Source organism: Topomyia yanbarensis, chromosome 3, assembly GCF_030247195.1.
Source record: "Topomyia yanbarensis strain Yona2022 chromosome 3, ASM3024719v1, whole genome shotgun sequence".
Taxonomy (NCBI): Eukaryota; Metazoa; Arthropoda; class Insecta; order Diptera; family Culicidae; genus Topomyia; species Topomyia yanbarensis.
The window spans coordinates 317,361,271-317,387,067 of record NC_080672.1 but is presented as its reverse complement, the minus strand read 5'-3'; the positions used below and the strand labels follow the sequence as shown (position 1 = coordinate 317,387,067).

General features: G+C 40.8%; 1 protein-coding gene across 1 annotated transcript in view; it reads right to left on the bottom strand.

Moving 5' to 3' along the window:
* Window positions 1-3,670: 3,670 nt before the first annotated feature.
* LOC131688990 (polycomb group protein Psc) overlaps window positions 3,671-25,797 on the bottom strand; it is a 33,108-nt gene continuing 10,981 nt past the window's right edge. Inside the window, exons 3-5 of the mRNA XM_058973702.1 lie at window positions 21,811-22,011; window positions 21,130-21,343; window positions 3,671-8,282 (exon numbers count right to left, since the gene is read on the bottom strand). Coding sequence (XP_058829685.1) covers window positions 4,914-8,282; window positions 21,130-21,343; window positions 21,811-22,011 — 3,784 coding nt within the window. The 3' untranslated portion in view covers window positions 3,671-4,913. The remainder of the gene's footprint in view (window positions 8,283-21,129; window positions 21,344-21,810; window positions 22,012-25,797) is intronic.

The window sequence follows — 25,797 nt, the reverse complement described above, 5'->3', positions numbered from 1 at the left end:
TTAAAATAATATAATTTATAAAATATACATTTTTTTAATTCGTTTATTTGACATGGCTCATAGCGGTAGCTTAACGGAGCCGTGGATCTTTTATATGTTTACAATACATGTAAAAATAAAAATACAAACAAGAATTATTGTAGTAATATTGGATCTCGTGCGCGCAACTTTTTATTGCAAACGGAGACCTTCTTTCGCGAGGTCTGTTGGCAAACAGCGTCAGGGGGGTCATTTTTCACGTCCCGGTCGGAGCTGGCTTGGTGTCCGGGATCAGATGTTCTCCACTACTTCTTGCATTTATTGTTGATCAGTGTAAATCCGTCGTCATTGATACTACATTCGTTGCCGATGTTGCTTACAGTTGGTTTTGGGGTGCTGGAAGATTCTTTTGCGGTTGTCATTATGGTCTGAACAGCTGCCACAAATTTGTCCACCATTTGTGATTCAGGCATTGGTATTGAAAACTCTGTTTAGGTTGGGTTGCCGTATATGAGTTAGCAATCGGTTGAGATGCATTTTCCTCTGCATCTTCCGCGCAAGGTTGTCCATGATGAGCTGTCTGATTACAATACTTGCACGTAGGAGTTTGCCCCTCATGGTTGCATAGCGTAGTTTGCATAATTGTAGTTCCGTGAGCTTTGAGTTTTATTGTCATGTAGGAGGGTATAGGCCTTTTAACCCGCATCCTCACTACAAAAACGCCGTTAGGAGTACCCGGGAAGAAGTTTCTCCAAGTATCAGGTGTAACGGATTCTACTTCTCCGTATTGCGACATGCATTTTGCAATTGGCTCAGGAAGGGTACGAGGTGATAGGTCATATAACCTTACATCTATATAATCATTCTCAATATATACGGGAATCTTAATTCCAACGTTGTCACTTTCAACCACGTGTTTCAAGTTGTTCTTCAAAACGAAACGCTTAGTTTGTGCTAACGTATTGAATGATATTAACACTGCATTACGAAGATGATGATACTGAAGGTGCAGAACTTCCGCAAGCCTAAGTTGCATTTTTACCTTCAGAAGGTATTCCACTTCACTAAAACTCGGTCGTTTTAAACAAAAATTTAAGGTCAACGACTGCAGCGTTGTGTCGGAGTAGAGCTTTTTCGTCAATTTTACTCATGATGACAGGAATAATCCGATGTTTCCTTTGTTCTCGAGACACTAGATCGAGAGGCCTGTTGTTCACTTGGCTCGATTGTACGTGACTGCGACAGAAGTAGAAAGTAGACTGGGAAAATATACATTTAGTACGCGGTCCTGAAAACTTTCTGTAAACTTTATGTTTATTACCTTCACCAACAGGCCCCTTCCCGTATAAATAAATACCATTCCAGAAATCTTCGGAACCATTTCTAAACTATTCGTATAATGCTCACCATATTGGGAATATAACTGATATATTTCACCATTATAATTCAACTGTTATACTACCATACCCATTTTAGTTACCATTTCCAATACCTTCCGTGTATCCTATATTGGAGATTTGTATACTACATTGTTCTTTGGCGCCAGAGGTTAATATTGCTCTGGTGGGCTTTGTTATTCGTATATCTGTTTACCCTGCTCCAAAAATCTGTAGTTTAAGATGGTAAAAAATCCTCGTCTAGCAATATTACGAAGATAGCTCAATTGGATAAAGCGTCAGTCCACTTAGTGTCAACGAAGCATTCTTCAGAAGATGGCGAGAGCAAAATAATATTTCATCAAACGATAGAATTGAAATGTGAAGGGGAAGAGATTTTTTTCTTCAACTAATATTTTTTCCATCGCTAGACCTAAAATATGCATGCCGCCATAATCTGTATGGTTCTTGAATGGTATGTTGTCAAAATGTATATGAAAAACCGCACATTTTGGTATGGTGACTGTTCTTAACAACCCGTTGTTTGTATGGTCGAGTATGGAAAAACGATACTGGTTATGTTCGATATTATACTGGGCAATGGTTAATCTATTGTCGAATGAACCATATTGAAAATGGTTTTGAAACGATTGATGCAATGGTTGGCATATGGTACACATTTATGCGGGTTGGCCCCAATGGTGTGTTTTCTTAAACTAATAACATTTAAAAATTGACCATATTTTCCCTTTTATCGCATTCCGCGTCCGGTTGAAGTCAAATGCCGTCGCCACACTGTTAAAAATTCACTGGAGTCCGGTAACAGCGCTCTGGCAACCATAGTTGGTTCTCCTGAACGGAACTCGCAGAAGAGAGTTATTACGTAGAGCTCGAACGCGGGCTTGAAGATCCATACGTCCGAGAATTGTATTCTATTCTATTCTAACCCTTACACAGCCAGTATTAAAAAGCATCCTGGAAAACACTACAGTTATTCTATAATGTTTTTCTTGACAATATTAATATTTGAAGTATATTTTTATGTATCGCAAATATTAAAACGACCAGGCCTACTGTGCAGAGTTGGGTTTAAAGATGTTTCAAAATTAATCGACAATCAAATTAGTCAATTAATGAATAATTTGATTAATGAATCATTTCGAATCTTAAGAGGAAGAAACGAGAATTCCGTATTTGTTGAAAAATTTTCATGTCGCCGGCGAAAGAAAGGCGGGGTCCTTGTAATGTGATATTGACGTCATTAAAGTAGAGGAGAAATATTACTGGACCGAGATGGCTTCCTTGTGGGATGCCGGATGTAGCGATGAATGATGCAAATACAGTCGTTAATGCTGATTTGGAGTTGCCTTCCATCGAGGTAGGAACGAAACCAGCGCAGAAGTTGTCCATGAATGCTGAGTTTGTCCAGCTTCGCTATTGCGATATCATGGTTGATTTTGTCGAAGGCCGCATATAGATCCATGTAAATAGCATCGGTTTGCAATCCGTCAGCGAATTCATCCATTACATATGTTGTGAACGAGAGCAGGTTTGTCGTTGTCGATCGTTTAGACATGAAACTGGCATGGTGATCTGCAATGTAGTGTTTTCAGTGAAAGAAAATAGGATCTAACACAACCAGCTTAAACACGAGATTTCTCGATAATTGTCAATGTTCGATTTGTTTCCTTATTTATAAACTGGAAACATGTGCGCTGCTTGTCAGCAGGAAGGGAATGTACCAGTAGTGAGTGATAGCTCGAAGACTCGCCGAAGTGGTTCAAGAAGCCTGCTGATGCACTTTTTGACAAAAATCGAGGGAACGCCATCTGGACCCGGGGAACAAGATGTTTTCTGTTTGGCATTTGCTGCAAGAATGGAAGCAATATCGACACAAATTCGGTTGATTGTTCGTCCTAGAGAAGAAGTTAAATTGGCGGCGGCAGCGAGTTGTTGTGGTGGACGTCCTACGTCAATAGTTCATAAAACCCCCTAAGGCTGTCCTTTCTAGTTTTTCACTGTACAACATACGTACATTGAGGTATTTGCAGGTCAGCTGTCGCTCGGACCGCGTCAAGTCAAATAAAAAAGCGACTCGAAATAGTGGTGGGGGGTGGTTGGCTCTAATGAGTTAAGGTCACTTTTCTATCCCGGATTTCATAAATGATGCGAGACCTATGGTTTGGATTAGTGATGGATTAGTGATATCCTAGATTTGTGGAATTGATTTTCTGCTTCAAAATTACTTACCACAGCGCTAAGATATGTCAGATGTCTAAAGTAAAAAGGTTTTCGGAATACGGACATAAGATTGATTTAATTTTTATTATTATTTTTTATTGTATTATACTGGATTTGTTTTGCAAATATACATTATTCACATTCTTGCTTCAGTTTTTACATAGCGCATTGTTATCACTTAAAACTATATATTATTCGGATACATCTGGCCTATCTACTTGAGTCATTGAAAGTTTCAGAAAAATATAACAGAATGAAAACAAAAATAAATATAACAAAATGCCAGCTTCAACAATTGTTCACATTTAACCATAATTTGATCGCCTCAGCTGGAAGTTAACATAAATCTCATTATTTACATACGCACTTATCGATAAAAGTATACGACTAACTGTACACACGTTTTATAGAAAATTAATCAACAGAACAGTTGTCCTTTTTCTTCAACTCTGCCCTACCCGTTACGTAATAATAAACCCTGCTACCGTATATCTTCGCAACCACGTCGCACTAAGCTGAGAAATGAAGGAAAAAAACGTAACGAAAACGGCATATTCACAAATGCCCAAGCCCGAACCTAGCTTGCTCCTCTAGCATGTATGTACGTGCGTCTTCCATCCGACTGTAGCATACATGAGAGAGCACACGACTTTGGCGGCAGTGTAAACAAAGATAAATTCCCTTCGCAGACGTGCGAGATTACAGAGCCCCGAGAAAGACTTGAATAGGGAAAAAAGTTACGAGAAGATGTGAAATTGTGAGAATTAACTCGGCATTAACGAAAGCCAGCCAAAAAATACTGTTATTGTTGTGCCTCTCTCTTTCTGTCTCTATCTCTCGTTTTTCCCTCCTAAATTACTATACAATCTATAGGCATCAGCTGAAGAATCCCATAGTCACCGCTGCCGCTGCCGTTGTCAGGCAATTTTTTTTTTGCCCGGAGCTCTCACATAAACAACCTCACATTTCCCGTCTCTATTTACAGCCACGATCACAAACACTGAGATGAATTTACAGAGATGTTTTATAAGCGTATACATGTTGTGTAGTCTTCTGTCTGTTTTGCGCTTTCTCATCATATCGCCGCTCCGAACGGAACAGCAGCATGAGGTTTCAATTTTCGGAAAAATACGACCGACAAATAATCCAATAAATAATGGGTTAAAGATTTACTGTCGATACCTTCGACTGACTGACTGACTGGGCCACGACGTTCAACTCGATAACTCGTCGTCGTCGCTAGCCGCGTTACGGAATATCTATCACAATCGGCGTCTGAGGCGGCCAGGAAACCGATGAGCCGACTTTCGCTAAATCTCATTTCTCCAGCGTGTCGTTGCCTGCTTTGGCCATGCGGGTCCACTGCTGCAGATACAAGGCTTGCATCATCTGATTCAGAAGGGGGTTCGGCTGCATACCAACCATCTGGGGCATCATCATGCCGCTGTTGTTTAGCTTGGCCACCTCGTTCAGATAGTTGGCAACCTGGAACTTTTGCGCGTTGCTTAGATTATTGTTCATCATTAGCATATTCATAGCGTCCTTGGACTTGTCCGCGGCCAGCGTTGCCGAACTAGCAGCTGAACTGCCGGGCGAGGATAGGTCCAGCGCGTTGGTTTTCGGTGATTTTGTGGAAGATTTTTTTGGCTTGTGCTCCATTTTCTTCGATTGGAGGTAGCTGGCGTTGTCCTGATTCATCTGAAGTCCGAACATGGGTCCCATGGCGGCCAGCGCCGCGTGGGATGGCGAAGTGGACATGGCCGGAGGAGTTTTCGATTTCGGTTGGCCAGGAGATAGAACTGGTTTGGGGACCGGGGGCGAGAGGCTTTTACGGTGTGGTGGTGGAATACATGGCGTCCCGGTTGGAGGGAAAAAGGTTCCTGTGGGTTTGGGAGCTATGGGAACGTGCTTGGGTGTGTTGGGTTTCGGTGGTGAAGGCATTGGTTTCGTCGAACCGGGACTGGTACTGTTTTTGTTGATGAGATCTAGTTCAGGGTAGGAGTTAAGTTTAACGATACCGTTGCTCAGCACAGTCGCATTCGGTAGTTTGAATGTGTTACCGTTTGGTACCGGGCTTGGTGGTGTGAAAACAGGGGAAGATTTTTTCTCTTGCCTGCAGCCAGATTTGCTCTTGGGCTCTTTTTCGACTCGGATAGACTGGATGAATTTTTGCTGGAATGATGCACTATCCATCTCGGGACTAGCATTTTTGCCGTCAGTCTGGGGTTTCGTTTTGTCGGTTTTAGTGGGACTAGTATTTTTAGCGACTTTCTTCGTGGCCGGTTCCTGGTGCACTTTCGGCGGTGTTATTCGTTCTGCCTCTGTGATAGAAATTTCCGGTAATTTCAGGATTTCAATGTAATTTTTGTCCTCCTCCGGTAGGCTTTTTCGAGCCTTCTCTCTGGCAGCTTCGTCCTCCTCCGTAGCTAAAGTGATAGACAGCGAAGAGGGAATGTTGATTTGATTAAGCAACGATTGAACCTTTGGCTGTTTCTCCGGTGGTTCCAGTCTAGCTTCGGGACTGGGACACGGTCTCTTTCTCTCGTTCACTGGATCGGCTTTCTTATCGTGCACCATCTGCGGAGGTGACACATTGCTAGTCTTGCGGTCGTTTAGCATATTTTGCAAGAAGTTAGCATAAGCATGTGGGTTCGCATATTTATACTGCTTGGTTGAGATGTTAAAGTTTGGATTATACTGGGGCGAGTCTGGTGAGTAACTGGGTGAATTGGAATACGATGGGATGGGTGTTCGGGAACCAGCTGGGGCTTTGTTGGCGTTCATCAGAGCATAGTTCAGGTAGTTCACTGGCCGATTTTTGTTGGATTTTGGTTTAAGAAGCGATGGCATTGCTGCTGGGACGGCAAAGTTGCCACCGTCTGATGGAGGACCGTATACTTTGATGTTTTTTCTGGCATTTTCCGGCTTAATTTGACTGATTTCCGTTTCTTTGTTGGGGGAAATGTGAATCGGCGGACTTGTCTGGGACCGTTTCATTTCCAGCTGTTTTTGTTTGTTACTTTTTAGATAGTCTATGTTTTTCGGTAGAAGATGAGGTAGTTTCTTCGCTGGTTGTATTGGTTTAGGGAATAAAGGCACTGCAGGTCGTTTTGGAGGTTCTGTTTGAGGCTTCGGGGCAATCATCACAGGTTGGGCGGGTTTCGGTGCCGGGATGTTAGTGGTCGAGACCACCGGTGGTGGCAGAGAAACGTGCGGCTTGAAATCAAATGTCTTTGGTTTGACTTCTTTCGCAAGGGATTGTTCTTTAATCAAAGGCTCTGCCTTCGTTGGTAATGATTTTGGCTGTAATGGAGTTTTAGAAGGTGGACTTTCCAACTCCTGCTTCACAGGGTTGGCAGCAATCACCGGTGGAGGAACAATATGATCACCAGTTGATTTGATGTTCTGCTGAACAGTTCTTTCCACCAGAGCCTTCATTTCAACATCGGAGAGTTTGGGCTTCTTGAGAACAGTTCTGCCATTCAATTGATCTTTGTTCTTACGTTTGCCTTGTTTTACCTCAGTATTAGAAGACGACGATGAACTTGATGAACCTGGTGAACATGATGGGGATCTGGATTGATTATTTTGAAGTGACTTGATTGGGGTTAATTCAAATGAATTTAGAAACTGCGATTTTTCGTCTTCTAAACTAAGTTCTACTTTCGGTTTCGGAGAGGATGATGCAACCGGTTGTGAAATTATCTTGAATGAGGACGTCGATAGTTCGGGACTTTTTTGATCGATTTTTAAAACAATTGGGGGTTGAATCTTTTCTATTTCAAGATTCCTCTTGGGAGACTTAATTTTTTTACCGCTTTTGTCCAACTTGTGCGCTTCTTTCTTCGCCTTCTTAGTATCAAACTCACTACTAAATGGCTTATTATTGTTTTTGTAATCACTAATACCACTAAGTTCCACTTTGTACGGACCCTTTTTGCTACTCTTACCATCTTTTTTGACGGTGACTAACCCGTCTTTTACCTTCTCTATTTTAATTTTGAGATCACTGGACGATTTAATCTTATTGACACTTTTGTCCTTATCCTCCGATTTCTTCTTCTTCACCTTTTCCGGCTTATCAGATTTATGATGCTTGCTGACGGTATCCGGCTGCGGACTTTGCAGGATACTGACATAAGTGTTTTTGTTCATTTCTATTTTCAGCTTTATCGATTCGTTCTTCTTCACCTTGGGCGGCTCGGTAGAGACGACAGCCGCAGCAGCAGCACCGCTTTCGGTGCTCGCACCGTTGCCGCCACGATTTTCCTGTTGCTGTTTTCCGAGCGCGGTCACGTTCGGCTTCACATCTACCATGCACTCACTCACACCATCAGCGGCCCGTGCCGGCACGTTTGCTGCGGTGGTCGTTGCTGCTGTCGCTGTCGCCGTCGTCGTCGTCATCACCGTTACCATCGTCGTTGTTGTTGTTGTGATTGTAGCTTCGCCCGGCTTACCATCGCCATCCGTCAGGTTCGGTTCCTCGCGTTTGATATCACTCGGTTTGATGAGAGCAACGCTGCTATCCGCACTGTCGCTTTCCTCCTCCTTGATGGTTGCCAGTGCACTGGTACTGCTCTGGCGTCCGGTCGAGATGCTAGGAGACCTCCGCAGGGGAACCTCCGGCAGTTCGACCGATTTCATCTCGTGGGTTCGAATGCGAAAAAAGAATTCCATCGAATCGTTCTGTTGGAAGCGGGGCGGAAAAGAGAACAGAAGGGAAACGATGTTAAAATTGAGCTTATTAAATTCCGTAGGGTTGGAAGGAATTTTCCGAAACGTTCTGAAATGAGTGCAGTCACAACGGGAGCGCGCCATTTGGCATAAAATTATTTGGCATAAAGTCACTTAGCAGAATGGACATTTAGCATAACGGAAATTTAGTATGATGGACATTTGGCATAATTTTGAGAAGTCATCGTCCTGCAAGTCATTTGGCATAACGGATATTTGGCATATTTTTTTGGAATGTATCATTCAGCAGTTTATTTAGCATTTAGGACATTTGGCATAACTTCCAGAAAACTGTTATTTGGCATAGACATTTGTCATAAATTTGCCAAGTTTTCGCACTGAATGTCATTTGGCACAATAGACAAATGTGTAGTTTATCAGCGAATGAGCCACAACGTTAAAGCTACACTAAGCATTAATAATGTAGGCGTTTTGTCACTAAATTAGTGTCAAATTCTGACGAGAGGAACTTGAAACGCCTCTCCAATAACTAATTCAATAATATTAATGTATTGTTTTCGATTACCTGATATTGATTATACGGTGAGTAACCCATTTACACTATGTTTCTATTATCACCCTACCCGTTTGAAGCCGTTGGTTGGAGCAGTGTCTGCCATCCTTGTTTAACGCAGCGAGTCAAATGGTAGCGCAACAATAGGAGCACTCGATTAGAGTTTTCGTTGTGCTCAATCACCAGAATTTTACAGTTTTCAACGCATTTGTGTTATTATATTGGTTCTTAACAACGAAGCAAAGCTGTTGATGTCAATTTTTTCGCATTCCATTGATTGTAGGCCGAGAAATTAATGAATTAGTGAGGCACCCTGCTTAATATGGTGAAAATAGGTACTTTACCCTATTGCGAGTGAATGCACTTTATAACTAATTTTACCTTCTTTTTAAAATTAGCAGTTCTTTTTAGTTTCAGTTTTTAAATTTTTGTGTTTGCTTATTTTCGCAACTATGGATTGTTTGTCTATAAGATACGTTGTAGTATACACTCAGGTTTTTTACGCGGTTTTTACGAGGTTTTTTATGCGGGTTTTCGAATAAACGCGTTTTTTACAGGGATTTGCCAATTAACGCGGCTTTTTTTTAAGCGAATTGTCCAATTAACGCGATTTTTTCACAAATATTTTAATTGCAAGACCTAGATATCTCCTGAAAAAAAATCTAAGTCATTTTAAATGCAAAGAAGGCGTTGAGCGGATTTCGCAATTAACACGGTTTTTGCAAAAAATATTCGGAAAGATAAGAGACGGATCTGAAACACTCCTTATGCCCGCACCTCAACAATGTGAGTATTTACGGAATGGACTTCTCGAGTAGGTGCCAGAAATTTATGTTTAACGCCATTTTGAAATCCAAGATGGCGACTTCCGGTTTGGCGAAATTTGCTATAACCCAAACATCGTGGGTATTTTCGGAATTGTCTTGATGAGTAGGTGCCAGAAATTTATGCTTGACGCCATTTTGAAATACAAGATGGGCTTCAGGTTTAGCGAAATTCGCTATAACCCACGCAATATGGGTATTTCCGGACTGGTCCAGACGAGTAGGTGCTAGAAATTTGTTTGACGCCATTCTGAAATCCAAGATGGCGACTTTCGGTTTAGCGAAATTCGCTATAACCCATGCGATATGGCCATTTTTAGCATGGTCTTGACGAGTAGGTGCCAAAAATTTACGTTTGACGCCATTCTGAAATCCAAGATGGCGACTTCCGGTTTAGCGAAATTTGCTATAACCAAACTATCATGAGTATCTTCGGAATGGTCTTGATGAGTAGTAGGTGCCTGAAATTTATGTTTGACGCCATTCTGAAATCCAAGATGACGACTTCCAGTTTAGCAAAATTCGCCATAACCCATGAGATATGGGTATTTTCGGAATGGTCTTGACGAGTATTCCATTGATTTTCGACGCCATTTTGAAATCAAAATGGCGACTTCCGGTTTAACGAAATTTGCTATAAACCAACCAATGTGGATATTTTTGGAAGTTGCAGCTATAGTACAAATAGTTTTAATTAAACAGTTGAATTTATTTGAATTTTAGCAATTTGAATCAATTCAGACCCCCAACTCACACCATATCCTTCTCTTTCTCCTCTCACTTCTATTCTCACTGAACTCTTTTGGATGAATACACAAAAAAAATACATTTCGCTGGTTTAGATTTTTCATGCAGAAATTTCGGTCAACCAACAGCCGCCATCTAGAATTTCAAAATAACGTCAAACATCGTCCTTTGTCTCCTACTCGTCAAGAATACAGTGAAGACCCGTTTTCTTCAACCCCTTGGTGAATTTTAAACTGACAAAACGGGGACATTGACAAAATCGGGACATGTATTTTTCTTTCTTTTTAATAAACCGAAGCTCTTAAAATATTCTTCTTTACTCCCTACATAAAACCTTACAACCCTTTCTAAATATTTACTTTAAATTTCCCTTAAGAGTATCTGACAGCGCAAAATTTAATAATAAATTAAACTTTTTTGTTTTTGCATATTTCGGATCTCCAAGATAAGAAAAATATATTAAAGAAAGGATTTACAAGGTTGTTACGGAAGACGACAAAATAAAATAGTCGCCAAATCCGGGCGTATTTTGCGCAGCTCTCAAAACAAATGAATTCAAATTCCCATAAATTTTCAAAACTTGCAATGGTTTTTATTTGAAAATTATAGGAAACTTCTCATGTATTGTCCACCGTCTTTTATTAATAGGCTAAACATACCGTGGCTTGGTACTTAAAATATTCCTAGCTTTCAGAGTTATTTTGAAATATTTCAAACGCAATATATTTTCGACACAATGTTATAACTGTTTTAGTAACGAATGTAATTTGGATAGAATCTGACTCCCATTTGTTTTTGACATGCCGTTATTGAGAATGCATTCGACATTCGTTCCAAAAAGCGATTCGCACATAATACAGAATAAGGCTGATTAACAAAGATAATACGCACAACAATATGTAGGCGATGAAAATTCTGATTGCCTTCTTCATATCCCACCATCCGACCGTGCATCCACATGCTTCTCATTCGACTAACGAACGATGAATGAAGCATTTAGCACAAAAATGCATGCATGAAATTTATATAACTACCCAATTTTCGATTAAATCTCTTAGATGCACCCTATTCAGAACCGGCGTTACACTTTTAATCCGGGTGCGTAGTAAGATGAGCATGGGGTAAGAGATTTATTACTGGGAATTTGTCACATTTTGGAATACACACGCTTACATTACATTCACATAAAATGTATTGTGCAAATCGGATCGTGGTACATCGAGGATTTCAAACGCGCTTATTGTGTGTCCGAGACACGTGTGGCAGATTTTCAATTAATTAATCCAATGCACAGAGGCGTAACTAACTTCAAATCCTGGCCAAAATAGAAAAAAATATAGTTTTTGTTTATTTGTCCATATTTTCAGCCTTAATTGTTCTTCGAAACATACTCTAACGTTTTGCTTAAAAAGAAATGCGTTTTCGTTTGATAATTTTTGTATGCAATTATTTGAAATCATTGATTTTTTTACACATTTTATTAGTTTGAAAGCCATTATCCCTAATTTTTTTAGGTTGCTCAAAAACTAATTACCCAAAGTCAATATATAAATAAATATCGTACTTTTCATAGCAAACTCCAGCAACTACAATCAATTGGGGTCAATTTTAGCTTTTCTTTGTCATTTTTGGGTAGTTTTTATAAAAGTGCTCACTTTTATCAATTTTCCACATATTCGTTAGTAAAAAAAGTACCTTTTCGGGTAATGTCGGGTAAATCTGTTAAAAGGAGAAGATTATTTGGAGTGTCCTTTCACTGTTCCATGAAGAAAACATTCCCAATTAATCCCATTCGGTTTTGTACAGCTGTTTGAAAATATCGTGTTTTTGCTCAGATTTAAGAGAATACAATTAAAAAAATCAGTATTGGGGCTACTTAAAAGATTTTATATGAAAAGAATAATATGAGACGGCGCCGGTGGTTGAGTGGTAAGCGTGACCGCCACTCATTCCAGTTGGCCTACGTTCAATTCCAGCCAAGGTCATTGAGATTTTTCTGAGGTGATAAAATCTGTGGTGACGTCTTCCTTCGGAAGGGAAGTAAAATGGTTGGTCCCCGCTCCATGATTTGATGGATCGATATCTAGTCCAGAAGTGAAGTCAACTCTTTGGCGTCGGTAAAGAAGAAGTAGTATCCAACGTCTATACTTACTGACAAATATCCTCCTCCCGTGATACTTGTGGAGTGCGCAGTAGTGCGGCTTCTAGCAAAAGCAAGTATCGGACTAACCATTCCTTCACTTCCCTCCCGCGATCTACGTAACAATTTAGGATTACTAGGAGTTGCAAATTGAATTATGTTTCGCTACTCCCAAATATAATTATCTACTTATTCCCTGTGCAACGTCAGCTAGTCCAGGTCGATAACGGAGTAGCGGCCAGGAGTGGTCGCACAAGCTCAAGCTTAAGCTTATATGACAAGAATGATTTGAGTCCCCCATATTATTTTTTGTTAGATTGCGTCCATTAACCAAATTGAGCTATTATGACCAAGATAGTCATATAAAAGAGTGTGAAATATAACTTCCACTAATCTTGCTATATGAAACGTAACGTACACAAGTTGCCTTGGAAACGTAAGCGAAGCATCAAACAAATTATGCAATCTTCTCAATCCAGTTCCTTGTCTCCGGATTGCAAGTGTTAACGTGAATAATCCAGATTGAATACGATAATCACTTGGATAGATTTCTATTACCGAATTTACAAAACCTTAAAAAAATTTTTCTACTATAAGAAAACCAGAAAAGCAAAATAAGCATATGAACTTGACGCAAAATGTTTTAATTTATGAAAACAGTTGAAACAGACTAAATCTCAATGCGAAGTTTCCTCAAACTGATAGATTACTCTAAAAACACGTTTACATTTAAAATGAGTAATGTTCGTGGAATTCGTTTATTTTCGGCTTTGCAGCACACTGCAAGGAGGTTTAATATTTTCATATTTTGGTCATAAATTGTCTAAAATCATGAAAAACCATTTTTCAACACTTGTTATCGTATAAAAAAGCTTAAAAACATGTGAAATAATTTTGGCCATGGATTTGATATAGTTACGCCACTGTGCAATGTTTCGAATGGGTAATTACCAGAATGTAGAGCTAACAAACGTCGTTTTTTCGCGTCTCTTTCGGAGTTTTTTGCGCTACCCATTGAAGTCATACACCCTTCGAAATTTAATAAATTTAATGACTATTTTTCCAAGTGATTGGTGCAAAGATAATGTGATTGCGTTGAGTACAATGAAAGTTACTAACGTTCAAAAACTTTTCCTCCATTTTTTTCCAAATCTGTAAAAGGGGCTATGTATCGAAAGGACGACTTATCTTAGTCACGACAAATTTTTTTTTTTCTAAAAGCTACTAGTAATTATTGCATTCTTTTTAATAAATACATGGTTCTTGTGAACTCAGTTAACTGCAGCTGTTTCGATTGCGCAGGAATCCGTACACGTACACATTATTCAACTTCCCCCTATGAGTAGTTTAGAGGTTGTAACTCAAGTTGTGCTCCGATCATGATCAAATTTTGTGATTTTGTTTATAGTATGTACGCAGTATAGTGAACACCTACTCTCGGAATGGAACCGTACATCGTCAACTGCGGTTGAAGATCATTCGGATTTAAGTAGCCTAAAAAAGAAGGTTAATTGCTGTACTTTACGGCAAATCTGCCTTCGAGAAGGTTGTAAATATCGAGCAATTAAGTAACCCATCCAAAGTCTCGAGCACTAAACAGTGGCCTGAATCCAGGGGTGCTGATGAAACTCGATGGATGTGTTTTGATTGATCCTATGCGATAACCGATTTCAAACAAATCCCTTTGTTCAAATTTTTCACCGATTAGATCGCGAAAAAAATATTATTTGGCAAGGGATCTGTTCCTGTGGCATTTCGTGACAGAGAATACTACGAGTTCGGAAGTAAAGTAAGTTCTTCAACAACCTAACCTTCATTAAGTCCCATTATGGATCGTTATGTTTGGACAAACTTACTCAGCTGCCATTACAACAGGGGTGTGCTACAATGATACAACAAAGGAGTCCAGTTCACCCCAAAAGAGCAGAATCCACCAAATTGTACGCAGCTCCGTCCAACAGCGATGTATTGGACGATAATGAAGCGCAATCTCCAGCGACATTAGTCGAATGAAGAATTAGTGGAATCCGCAGGCCAAGACCGTGACTGCAGAAGATGAGCGCCGAATGAAGAGCGACAGCAACAGAAAAGTACGTGAATATCTTCGAAATAACGACGAATGGTTTTGTTTCAGTTGTTTTTGCGAAATAAATTATAACTTTTGCTTCATTCTTTGAAAATTATTCGATTGAAAGAAAGGTTAAACAAATAAATGCATTTGAAAATGCAACATTTCTAAGAATCTAGCCTTCATTGTCTGGCTGGCTGCCATGAAAACCGAAATCTTTCAGCTACAGTTGCAGATTCCCTGCCAGATCAACAATTTACCGGCAACATTATCCGAGAAAAAATAAACTTGTATCTCTTGGGAACATCTCAGAAACCCCTGACCGCTGTTTCATCGTCAATAAGGATGCATCCGTTTGATTTGGTCAGCACCTGAGCATACAGCTTTCCAACCCGTATTTTTGCCGTACTGCTTTGCTTTACAATCCGGTTCTGAAACGTTTCCGAATGCGTATATTTCGAACTGTGCATCACGGAGTTTGTTGAACACAACAACGTCCGACGTCTTGATTACACCTGCCGGGAAACAGACGTTCCTTGAAATGTTTCAGAACTGCGCAGACGGTGGTATTTTGCTATTTTCAATTCCCGTGCGATCCTCGTACGCGACCCTGTCGTGATTTCATTACTTCTGGGTAGAACTTATTTGCTCCTTTTTCCATCGCGTGGCAAGTAAACACCAACTTTATAAAAAACTTTTGCACAGGATTTAACCTTATTCATATTATTCGTAATAATCTTAAATGTTTACAAAGCGGCATAACAGAGTCTCAGGTTAATTTTCATAACCATAACTCGTTTCTCTGAAGGATTAGTGTTCCCAGCGATTGAAGTGAAAGTTATTAGTATACATCTTAAACAAAATGATAAATGAACATGTTAGGAGAGACTCCGATAAATAAAACTTGGTTGAAACTCGAATTCGTGCCAAATCCGCGCCATGCGTGAAATTGAGAACAAAAAACGCGCCAAATCCGCAAAAATCGCGAATTCCGCGCGACCCTGAATATACTCAAGAAAGGATTTACTCAAATTCAACTTGGTTCCTGATAGAGCTCACCAAACTACCAACTATCAATTTTCATATGAAGTTGAGAAAATCGGGTCAAAAAGTTGATAAAATCGGGTTTTCACTGTTTTGATTAATCGGATACTGCTTGGACAAATCCAGTGTAATGCGACTTTACGACGTAACCGAAACCGAGGCAGAAGCGGCGGCCCCTTGCAAGCAAACTTGCAATCCCCTCGTTTGTGAGGATTACTCAAACTATGAATCAGTTTCATTCCGACGGAGCAACAACGATGCCGGACAACGCACGACTTAATGTGATGTGGTCTAGCCACATTAGACGTAAACGTTATTTTGCTACTATATTTTAATTGCCGTAAAGTTCTACTGTATCGATTTTGTTAGTATTTTCGGCAAAATCTAAGACAAAAAGAAACAAAGGTAATGACATTGAAAGACAGGTAGGTATTCTAGAGCGAATTAGTTATATACTTAGAACGGGAACTTAGGCTAGCAGGCTCATATGGAAATGATCGGCAATTACAACATAGTGACATATGAACTAGTTGGTGAAAAAGCAGCAAAAAATCGATTTCTGCAAGCTGAGCTGTGTCGTGAATTGCTATCAGCCATCCGCGCGCGCGGGGACAAAAAAAAATCAATAGGTAGTTCAATTACAATAGCATCAGTGCAGCACCGATAGCTTGGTGTTGATTGAATGCATACGTCACGGCATGATGCTAACAGAAGGGGAAATGAATGGTTGCATGGTCGTACTAGGCGAGGATTCATGAAGAATATTTTACCATCGTCGGCGGTAAAACATGATGATGAGTTCTGTTCTATCAACGACCATGCGGTATACTTGGGTGCAACGCCCAACTTCTTTTCGGTCATGTCCACATGATCCTGACTAGTCCTAGTTTTACCTTCTAAGTGTATAACTGATTCGCTCTAGAATACATATCCGTATTTCAATTTCATTGTTTTCTTTCCTCTTAGCATTAAATTTACCGAAAATAACCAACAAAATCGATACAGTAAACGTTATTCATTAATTTGTGAAGAAGAATACATTAATTCATTTTGGACCTTCAGCAGTAGCACAGCTCAAAATTATACCGAATGACCTTACTTCCTACACAGTCTAAATTATGTCTGCTCCCTATTGATAAAAACGGCAAATAACATCCAGTGTGATCACTTCTCAAAATTAAGCCAAACGACCCCACTTTACGCAAAATTTATTTACAGTGTAAAACTGGAGCATCGTGTTAGATTTTTTGTTAGCTTATTTTACGTTTTTTAAAGTGTTATTCTCGACATACTGTTTCCGTTCAACATTAATCGTTCCCGGAAATACCCGTATTCCTGCAAGGCATTGGAGTTTGTACCGAATTTGTTATCGTTTTCTGCGATTTATCGCTGTTTTATCCGGTCAGTTTGGATTGTTTTTGGTGCCACATCGACCGCTAGCACCAGCCACTGCCACTTGTTTCGTCGTTCTGTGAAGTGCGTATCTGTCATATCTTCTGGTTTGCGAACGCAACACAAAACAAATATGGATAAAAAACAATGTGGTGAGTGTCATCACGAAATCAATGATTTGGAACCAGTGCGCTGTGGCCTTTGTGAAATCCCTTTCCACGTCAGCCAAAATTGCTGTGGTTTCAATCCTCGCTCTTGTAAGGATGTTTTTGCCCAAGGCAAGGCCGTATTTATTTGTATAAGATGCAGGGACGAGCTAAATGGCAGAAGCATTCGTGAGTACATTACTGATCAAAATCGAAACAATATATCTCCAAGTGCAAGCACCGACGATATCAGTAAACAGATACAACAACTATCTGGTATTGTCGAAGTGCTAGGCAAAAAAGTGGACTGTATTGCAAACTCAAATCAAACACCAAAACCCTCCGTTTCCCGTGAAATGAGAACACCAATGTGGCCAGGATCGAGTTCAAAGCGTCGTCGCATTGAAAATAGCCAATCGGCTCGCCCAGCTGTCGATCGCGGCACTAATTCAATCGATTTTGGTGATCTCTCTGTCGCTTTCATCACACCAGTTGCGCCGCCACCCAGATTTTGGCTTTATTTATCTGGCTTCCAGCCACTGATCAGTAATGATGATGTGCAAAAAATTGTTTCTCGCTGCCTAGATTTAGCTGACCCGTTTGATGTCACTCGTCTTGTACCTAAGGGAAAAGACGTCACGAACATGAACTACGTCTCATTTAAAATTGGCCTTGATCCAGCTCTCAAGCAGCAGGCCCTAAACGCTGCGTGTTGGCCCGCCGGTTTGATGTTTAGAGAGTTTGTGGAGCTTCCAAAAAACACGATGAGACGACCGTTTATTTTCGCCCGAGAACAACCAGCAGCAACTCCAACACAGGAAAAACCGTTTCCTATGACAATAAATTGAACGCAATGCGATTTTCTGCAGACGGTGGGAGTCCTAGGTCTAGGGCTCCCATCAGAGGCGAGTATTCGACCGTTTCTTTCCCCCCTTCACCTGTATTCAACCGTTGTCTTTCACAGCAAATACCCGATAGCGATAGCAGTATTTCCATCTTCTATCAGAACGTGAGAGGGCTGAGGACGAAAGTAGATGAGCTGTTCCTGAACTCTGCAGATTGCGATTTTGACGTGGTTGTTATGACCGAGACTGGACTTGATGACTGCATCACCTCACTCCAGCTATTTGGTACAGCTTACAACGTGTTTCGCTGCGATCGTTGCGCACGCAATAGCAGAAAATCTCGGTTTGGGGGGGTACTGGTTGCGGTGGCACAACAGTATACCAGTACACTCATACACATGACGAACGGACAAAATTTGGAGCAAATTTCTGTCTCGACGAGGATAAAAAATATAAATGTAAAAATATGCGCCGTTTATATACCACCAGATCGAAGTCAGGACTTGAATGTGATTAATGAGCACATTGCTTCTGTACAAGAACTGTGTGAAAAAAGTTTAACTGACGACGTAGTTTTTGTGTGTGGTGATTATAATCAGCCACGTATGCACTGGGCCATAAGCGATACTGATATTGTTTGTAACGGTACACAGCTTCCACCGGCCAGCCACACTCTGCTGGATGGTATGGACTTTTTGGGCCTTGGGCAGAAAAATCTAGTGTATAATTTGCTCGGTCGTACACTTGATCTTATTTTCTGCCGATTTGATTGTGACGCCAGAGTTGATAGTTGCCCTACGCCGCTACTACCCGTAGGCACCCATCATCCGCCGCTTACCATTTCATTATATAACAGTGCTGGTAGCGCCCAATCGTCAACGAACGGCGATAGTAGTACCGTGCGCCCTTTGAATTATCGGTTAGTGGATTTTTCTGCTCTTTCTGATCATCTGAACAATATCGATTGGGTTTCATTGTTCGCATCCGGAGATGTTGATGATATGGCTGTAAACTTTTGTGGCGAAATCAATCGCTGGCTTGAATTGAATGTTCCTCGTGTCAGACCTCCCCTTTCCCCTGCTTGGAGTACATTTCAATTGCGTAAATTAAAACGCGAGCGGAATGCCTTTCAACGTAAACTCCGACGCCAGCGGACCTTTACAAATCGTTGCAATTTCCATCGATCTGTCAATGCATACCGTTCTTTAAACGCAAGTTTGTACAAATCATATGTACTCCGAATGCAAACTAACCTGCGACGCAACCCTCGAAGTTTTTGGCGGTTTGTTAATTCGAAAAGAAAGAACTCATCGGTACCATCAAATGTGTTTCATGAAGATGCGGTTGCCACATCAGTGTCTGAGTCATGTGAACTGTTTGCGCGGCATTTTACTAGTGTCTTCTCGAGCAGTTTTACATCGAGACAAGAGGCCGAAGATGCGGCGTCCGATGTTCCCAACGGTATGATTAATTTGGGAACTTTCGTCATTACTCCAGAATTGGTTAAACAGGCATCGAAATTTTAGATTGCGCGAAGAACTACATATCGTTTGATCAGCACGGATTCATGCCAGGGAGATCAGTGACGACAAATTTGTTGAGTTTCACGTCCAAGTGTGTCGCTAGCATGGAGGAAAAAGCGCAGATGGATGTCATTTACACTGATTTGAAAGCAGCATTCGACAAAATTGATCATAGAATACTTTTATGCAAGCTGTCTCGTCTCGGCATTTCTTCACAAATGGTGTCTTGGTTAGATTCTTATCTTTCCGGAAGATTTCTGCGAGTAAAATTAGATAACTGCACATCGTCACAAATTTCCAACAAGTCTGGTGTTCCACAAGGGAGTAACTTGGGACCTCTGCTGTTCGTACTATATTTCAACGACATCGCATTGCTGCTGGGAGCCGGCTGCAAACTAGTTTATGCTGACGACTTGAAGTTGTACCTTGTTGTTCGTTCTGTAGAAGACTGTTGGCGCCTACAAGGTTTACTACAACTTTTCGTAGATTGGTGTGGCAGAAATAAGCTTGTCATTAACGTGGCGAAATGTCAAGTGATTACATTCCATCGTATTTTATGCCCGGTACAGTTCGATTATAGGATTAACGGTACAATTCTGACAAGAGTTGAGCGGGTGTGTGACTTAGGAGTGCAATTGGACGCGAAACTGACATTCGATTTGCAACGCTCGCAGATTATTTCAAAAGCAACACGTCAGTTGGGATTTATTTCCAAGATTGCTAAGGACTTCAACGACCCACATTGTCTGAAGGCACTGTACTGTTCACTCGTCCGCCCTATTCTCGAAAACGCATCAGTGATCTGGTGTCCGCATCAAGTAACGTGGTGCATTAGAATCGAACGTGTGCAGAAACGATTTGTGCGCATGGCTTTAAGAAATCTACCGTGGAATGATCCAGCTAATTTGCCAGCATATCCGGATAGGTGTCAACTTCTGGGAATCGATACGATGCAACGCCGGCGAAAAATACAGCAAGCGCTGGTAATCGCAAAACTGATTAACGGTGAGATGGATGCTCCAGAACTTCGTTCGGAAGTAAACTTTCGGATTCCTAATAGAACACTACGTAATACAACACTGCTTCAGCAAAGATTTCATCGTACCTTGTTTGGATCCAACGAACCGATTATCGCATGCACTCGGACATTCACCGCAGTGGAAGAGTTTTTTGAGTTTAATGAGTTGTCCAGTCGCTTCATCAATAAGATTAGCCGCTCTACTGTGCTTTGATGTTTTTATTTGATGTGATATTGTTTTACTTTAGTTTATCAGATGTATTGTTATTTATAACTATTTATAACTCTATCTGTCCATTTAGACTGCAAAGTCCGATGGATATAATTATATTAAATAAATAAATAAATAAATAAAAAATTAGAAATTATGCCAGATGATCGTTATCCTGGAGATAATATAAATTATGCCAAATATCCGTTATGCCAAATGACCTACTGTGTGATTAATTCCCAAAATTATGCCAAATTACCATTATGCCCAACAAGCGTTATGCCATACGTCCTTTATGCCAACCGACTCAGACCTGTCGAAACTTACTTTTTTCCAGGTGTAGATGTAGGCGACATCCATCAGGGTGTAGTGGTCCGGCAGGGTTATTGTTTGGACTTTGTACATGATTTCCACGTAGTACAGATGCGTCGGAATGTTATACTTGTTGATGATGAATTTTTTCAGGAAGGCAATTCTGACCATGGCCGGACACTGGAGATATTTAGGCCGCTTGAGCTCCTCGTTGTTTCCTGCCAGCTCCCTGTGCACGGAAGAAACAGAGAATAAGAAGAATTGATTAGTGCGGGACGGGGACCGGGTATAACTTTGACTTTTTGCTTAGAAACTGTTTGCTACCTAGGGACCTATCGACGATTGACAACAAAGTTTACCGAACGAGGGGAACCACCAGAACCAGAAGAGACGATAGAAAGGGATAATTATCACGAGCGGAAGCCTTCGCCGAACAAATTGAACGAAGTGGAAATAAATTATCGACATAATTCATTAGGAACGAAAGAGTGCGCCGATTGGGAACGAGAGAAAAAGTTTCACTGCTCACCACCGGATGATTATCTTGGCGAAGGGAGGCCTTTCTGCTTCATTTACCGGTCAGTATTTTACCCCAGGGAGAGATTGGGGCAGATATCACGAATGATGACGGAAAATTACGTAATTAATGATGCGAAAATTGATTCCTAATAGCGTCATTATTAACAATGCACTTACTTGTCGGCGTATTCCAATGACAGTTGGAATTCCTCGCGTGGACTAAAGATGAGGTGTTCCGTGTCTTCGCCACGTTGCTCCGGTGTGGTTATGGCGGCCATTTCCGGATTTTGGCGGTAGAAGGCGCGCTTTCGAAGCAGTTCCTTCTCGTACAGCCCGGGAACCAGTTTGTAGACGATAGCTTGCAGTGTAGCGTCCGGTCTGAAACAAGGAAAAATAAATTATGTTTAGTAAAGGATAGTCCAATTACATGTTCACTGCGTGGAAGGGTAGGACCATTATCCCCTGTGGCTCACAGTTAGAAGTTTGATAGGGACCCGAGGAAACAAGTGGCGCATTTCTATAATTATGGGTAACATACGCAAAGCATATGTCGTCGTCCCGGATCCCATTACGTTTCGGCGGTAAAAAAATAGATAATTATCTTCAATTCCAATTCACTGTCCGTTCGAAGTTGTTTGGCAGTGCGTAAAGCGCACGAGTTTGAGCCACTGCTACAGAAATGTTAATTACATTTTATGGGAGGGAAACTAGAACACTCAACGCAAGCCGGCACACCACAACTGAGTGTACCGTAATGCATTGTTTACGATTGCACGGCGACCTTTCGCTTCTTCGCTGCATTGCTGCGCTTCTAGGCCGCGTGTGTCCGTCACTGCTCATTCATTTTCCTCATTCCATTTCCCACATTCTGACAGTCCGAGCAGGCATCGATGTCATGTATTTTTACTGTTTCACCCAACGCTATTATGTATATGTACATAGGTACCGCCGGCCTAACGAGGCCAGTACGGAGGAATTTTCATTGGGATCAGCCGCCCCCAGATGGACGACGACGACGAGATATGGAGCGAGATAACGATCCTATTTTTGGACTACCAACCAACAAACACGTGAAAGTCCTTCTCGCATGCTGACAGAGTGACAGCAGCTTCACCGGTTCTGCAACGGAAAAATCGGCACATTTCCCCTTTTTATTGATTTTTCGACACATTCGCCGGTCGGTCGGTTGGTCGCTTCGTCGCTGCACTGTTGTTCTCAGCCAGCCGATCAATTTTAGGCTGGGTGATGGGAACAGAGGACAACGGAAACTTTTTGCTGAATCTCGTTTTGCGCCTTTTTTTCCACACCGTTCTCGGGTGAAGTTTGTTCGGTCGAAAGGTGGTGGGTAGGCTTTCGATGTGTGGAGTGTGGTCAAAATTGCAGTTGTTACTTTGAGCCCAAACTTAGCTTACTACCAGTCCAACAGAATGCAGCGTCACTAACGTAGCGTCAGGCACAATTTGAAAACTTGAGTTCTTTCTCGTTTTGGTAAGAAATTATCAACAAATTAAGAGGTGATATGTTGTTTAAAAGTAATTTTGTACCAGTGTTAACAGAAAGTATATCTACTATGACAAAACAAAATTAAATCATCAACGCTTTTCTTCCAGCGCTATCTGTAAACGGTTTCGACGTAAAATCGCCAATTACTTCGATTGCCTCAGCATGAAAACCATAATTTGGTACACGACTAAATAAAGCAACCTAAAATTGAGTTCAATTCGATTAATATAAAAAAAATTTGTTCCCTTTGTAAATGAAGTTTGACAAGTTTGTGTGTGTGATCATATGCGTGATAGCTTGTTCGCATATGTGACCAGGTTTGCTCGAGAATGGCTCGAGCGATTGTATGGTAACGCGTATCGCATGTGTCAGTGTACATGAACTTATTTGAAAAGCCATGATATCATTTGAAAATTCCCATGGAGTTTCAAATATTTACGTGTTCCGTGATAAATGATGTTTAATTTTGAGATTGCTATGCTATTTTTCATCCTAAGGAGGAAAGAGATTGCTGTTAAGATATTAAAAGTGAGTTTATCCATTTCGCTGGAGTCTCCGGTTACGGTGCCTTGAGACTTGTGATTTAGTGTAGGCGCTTTATTTTTACAGTGAGTCACCGAAGTTAGTTAACAGCCCAATTAAAGAGCATTTTTGGCACCGAAAATGTCGTACTACACGATTTGGGGCTGGTTTCCAAAATCTAAAGTCAAACGATGTTGTTTTTGTGTCATTATTTTGAACTCTAATAACTCTATTATTTATGGATGGATTTGCGTCTTTTGCCGCCAACCAATTTGGAAGCAACAGAAATTATGTTCTATTTCTATATAGAATGTATGTATTTCAAGAGTACCCAACAAACAACGAAAGCTGTACAAACCTTTGGTCCGAGAGAATAAGCTGAACAAGAACTGTTCAAGCCAATACCAAGCAAAATTGTTTCTTGAGTACACTACTGGAAAACCCGCAAAAATGAATAGATATCAGAAAAACCTGTTTTAATCCACCTAGCGGTGCAATTGTACCTTTCTCATTTCTCTAAACTATAGCACGGAGGCTTTTTATGTCCAACATAATTGTGGAAATGTCCATTACATTCTTAGTACACTTTCCACTTATACACAATGGCTTGACAGCCACGAACTTGATGAGCTACGTGTCGACGGTGAAACACTTGAAAGAAAAAATATACTTCATTAGCCTAATCAGCATTAGATCACTGTTATCTGCTTGCTAACTCATTTTGTCATGCGGGGGTGGGTATGTGAGGAGGGCGAAAGTCCCATGAACGAACGACTCCCCAGCTTAAATTGGTATGCTTTGTGATATAGTGGTGGTTTAAAGATGATGGGGTTGAAAGGGCGGGGTATGATAGCTGGATGGGATGGTGGTCTGAGGGGTGATTTAAGGACGTTTTTAAGGAAGGGGAGTGAACAGTAGAAGGGGGTGTAACCTCTCTCCGTAAACCATCAACTACGCCCCTGTTAAAATCCAGAAACCTTATGCGAGTCGAAAAAAAAATTTGGCCGGGATTAGGTTGACGTTTTTCAGAGTGATTACATAACCTTTCTATACGAGAAAGGCAAAAATGTGCCAAAATCCAAAAAAGTGAATCGTCGTCAAATTTTTTTTCGAGTTTGCATCAAATCTCGACGTTTTATGTACCTTGAAGACATATAGCATCAAAAATAAAAATTCTATTTTTAATTTTTCCTATAGCTTATATGAGAAATTTCTGTGTGGCCGCACTCTTACACTCGTCATTCCGGGACCAGAATTCCGATCGATCCGAAATTCAATAGCAGCCGATGGGAAGGTTGCACCTTTCATTTGAGACTAAGTTTGGGCAAATCGGTCCAGCCATCTCTGAGAAAAATGAGTGACATTATTTGACACGTACGCACATACATACACACATACATACATACACACATACAGACTTTTTCCGATCTCGACGAAATGAGTCGAATGATATATGACACTCGACCCTCCGGGCCGGGATTAGGTTGAAGTTTTTCAGAGTGATTGCATAACCTTTCTATATGAGAAAGGCAAAACGTGAAAACTCCCATGCATGAGTCAGTCTATTCCGGGCAGAGCCGTCAATAGAGATCACCCAGCGACTTAATCAAATGGCACGATTTTATAGAGGCGTCGCGTGTCTGTTTGAGTCAGTCGATGCCTGCATTCTAAACGAGCAACATCATGACTATATCGTCCGGATAGTACAATAAGCGGTAAACGCTATGGCATTTCTGCAACCCGCACACAATTAAACCGTGTACACTTTACAATACTCGAAAATGGAAATGCGATAGGTTCAAGTCATGCATACAGCAAAGACCCGTTTTTATCAGTCCCTTGGCGAATTTTAAGCTGATAAAATAGGGACATATATTTTTCTGTCTTTTTAATAAACTGAAGCTCTTAAAATATTCTTCTTTGGCCATAGGTATAGCCCTGCAACCTTTTCTGATTACTTACATGAAGTTCCCCTTAAGGGGGTCTGACACAAAATTTAAAAAAATATAATATTTTTATTTTTGCATTTTTCGGATCTCTCAGATAAGACATATATGCCCAAGAAAGGATTTACTCGAATTCAATTTGGTTCATCGGCTAGAGCCCATCAAGCTACCAACTATCAATTTTCATTTAAAA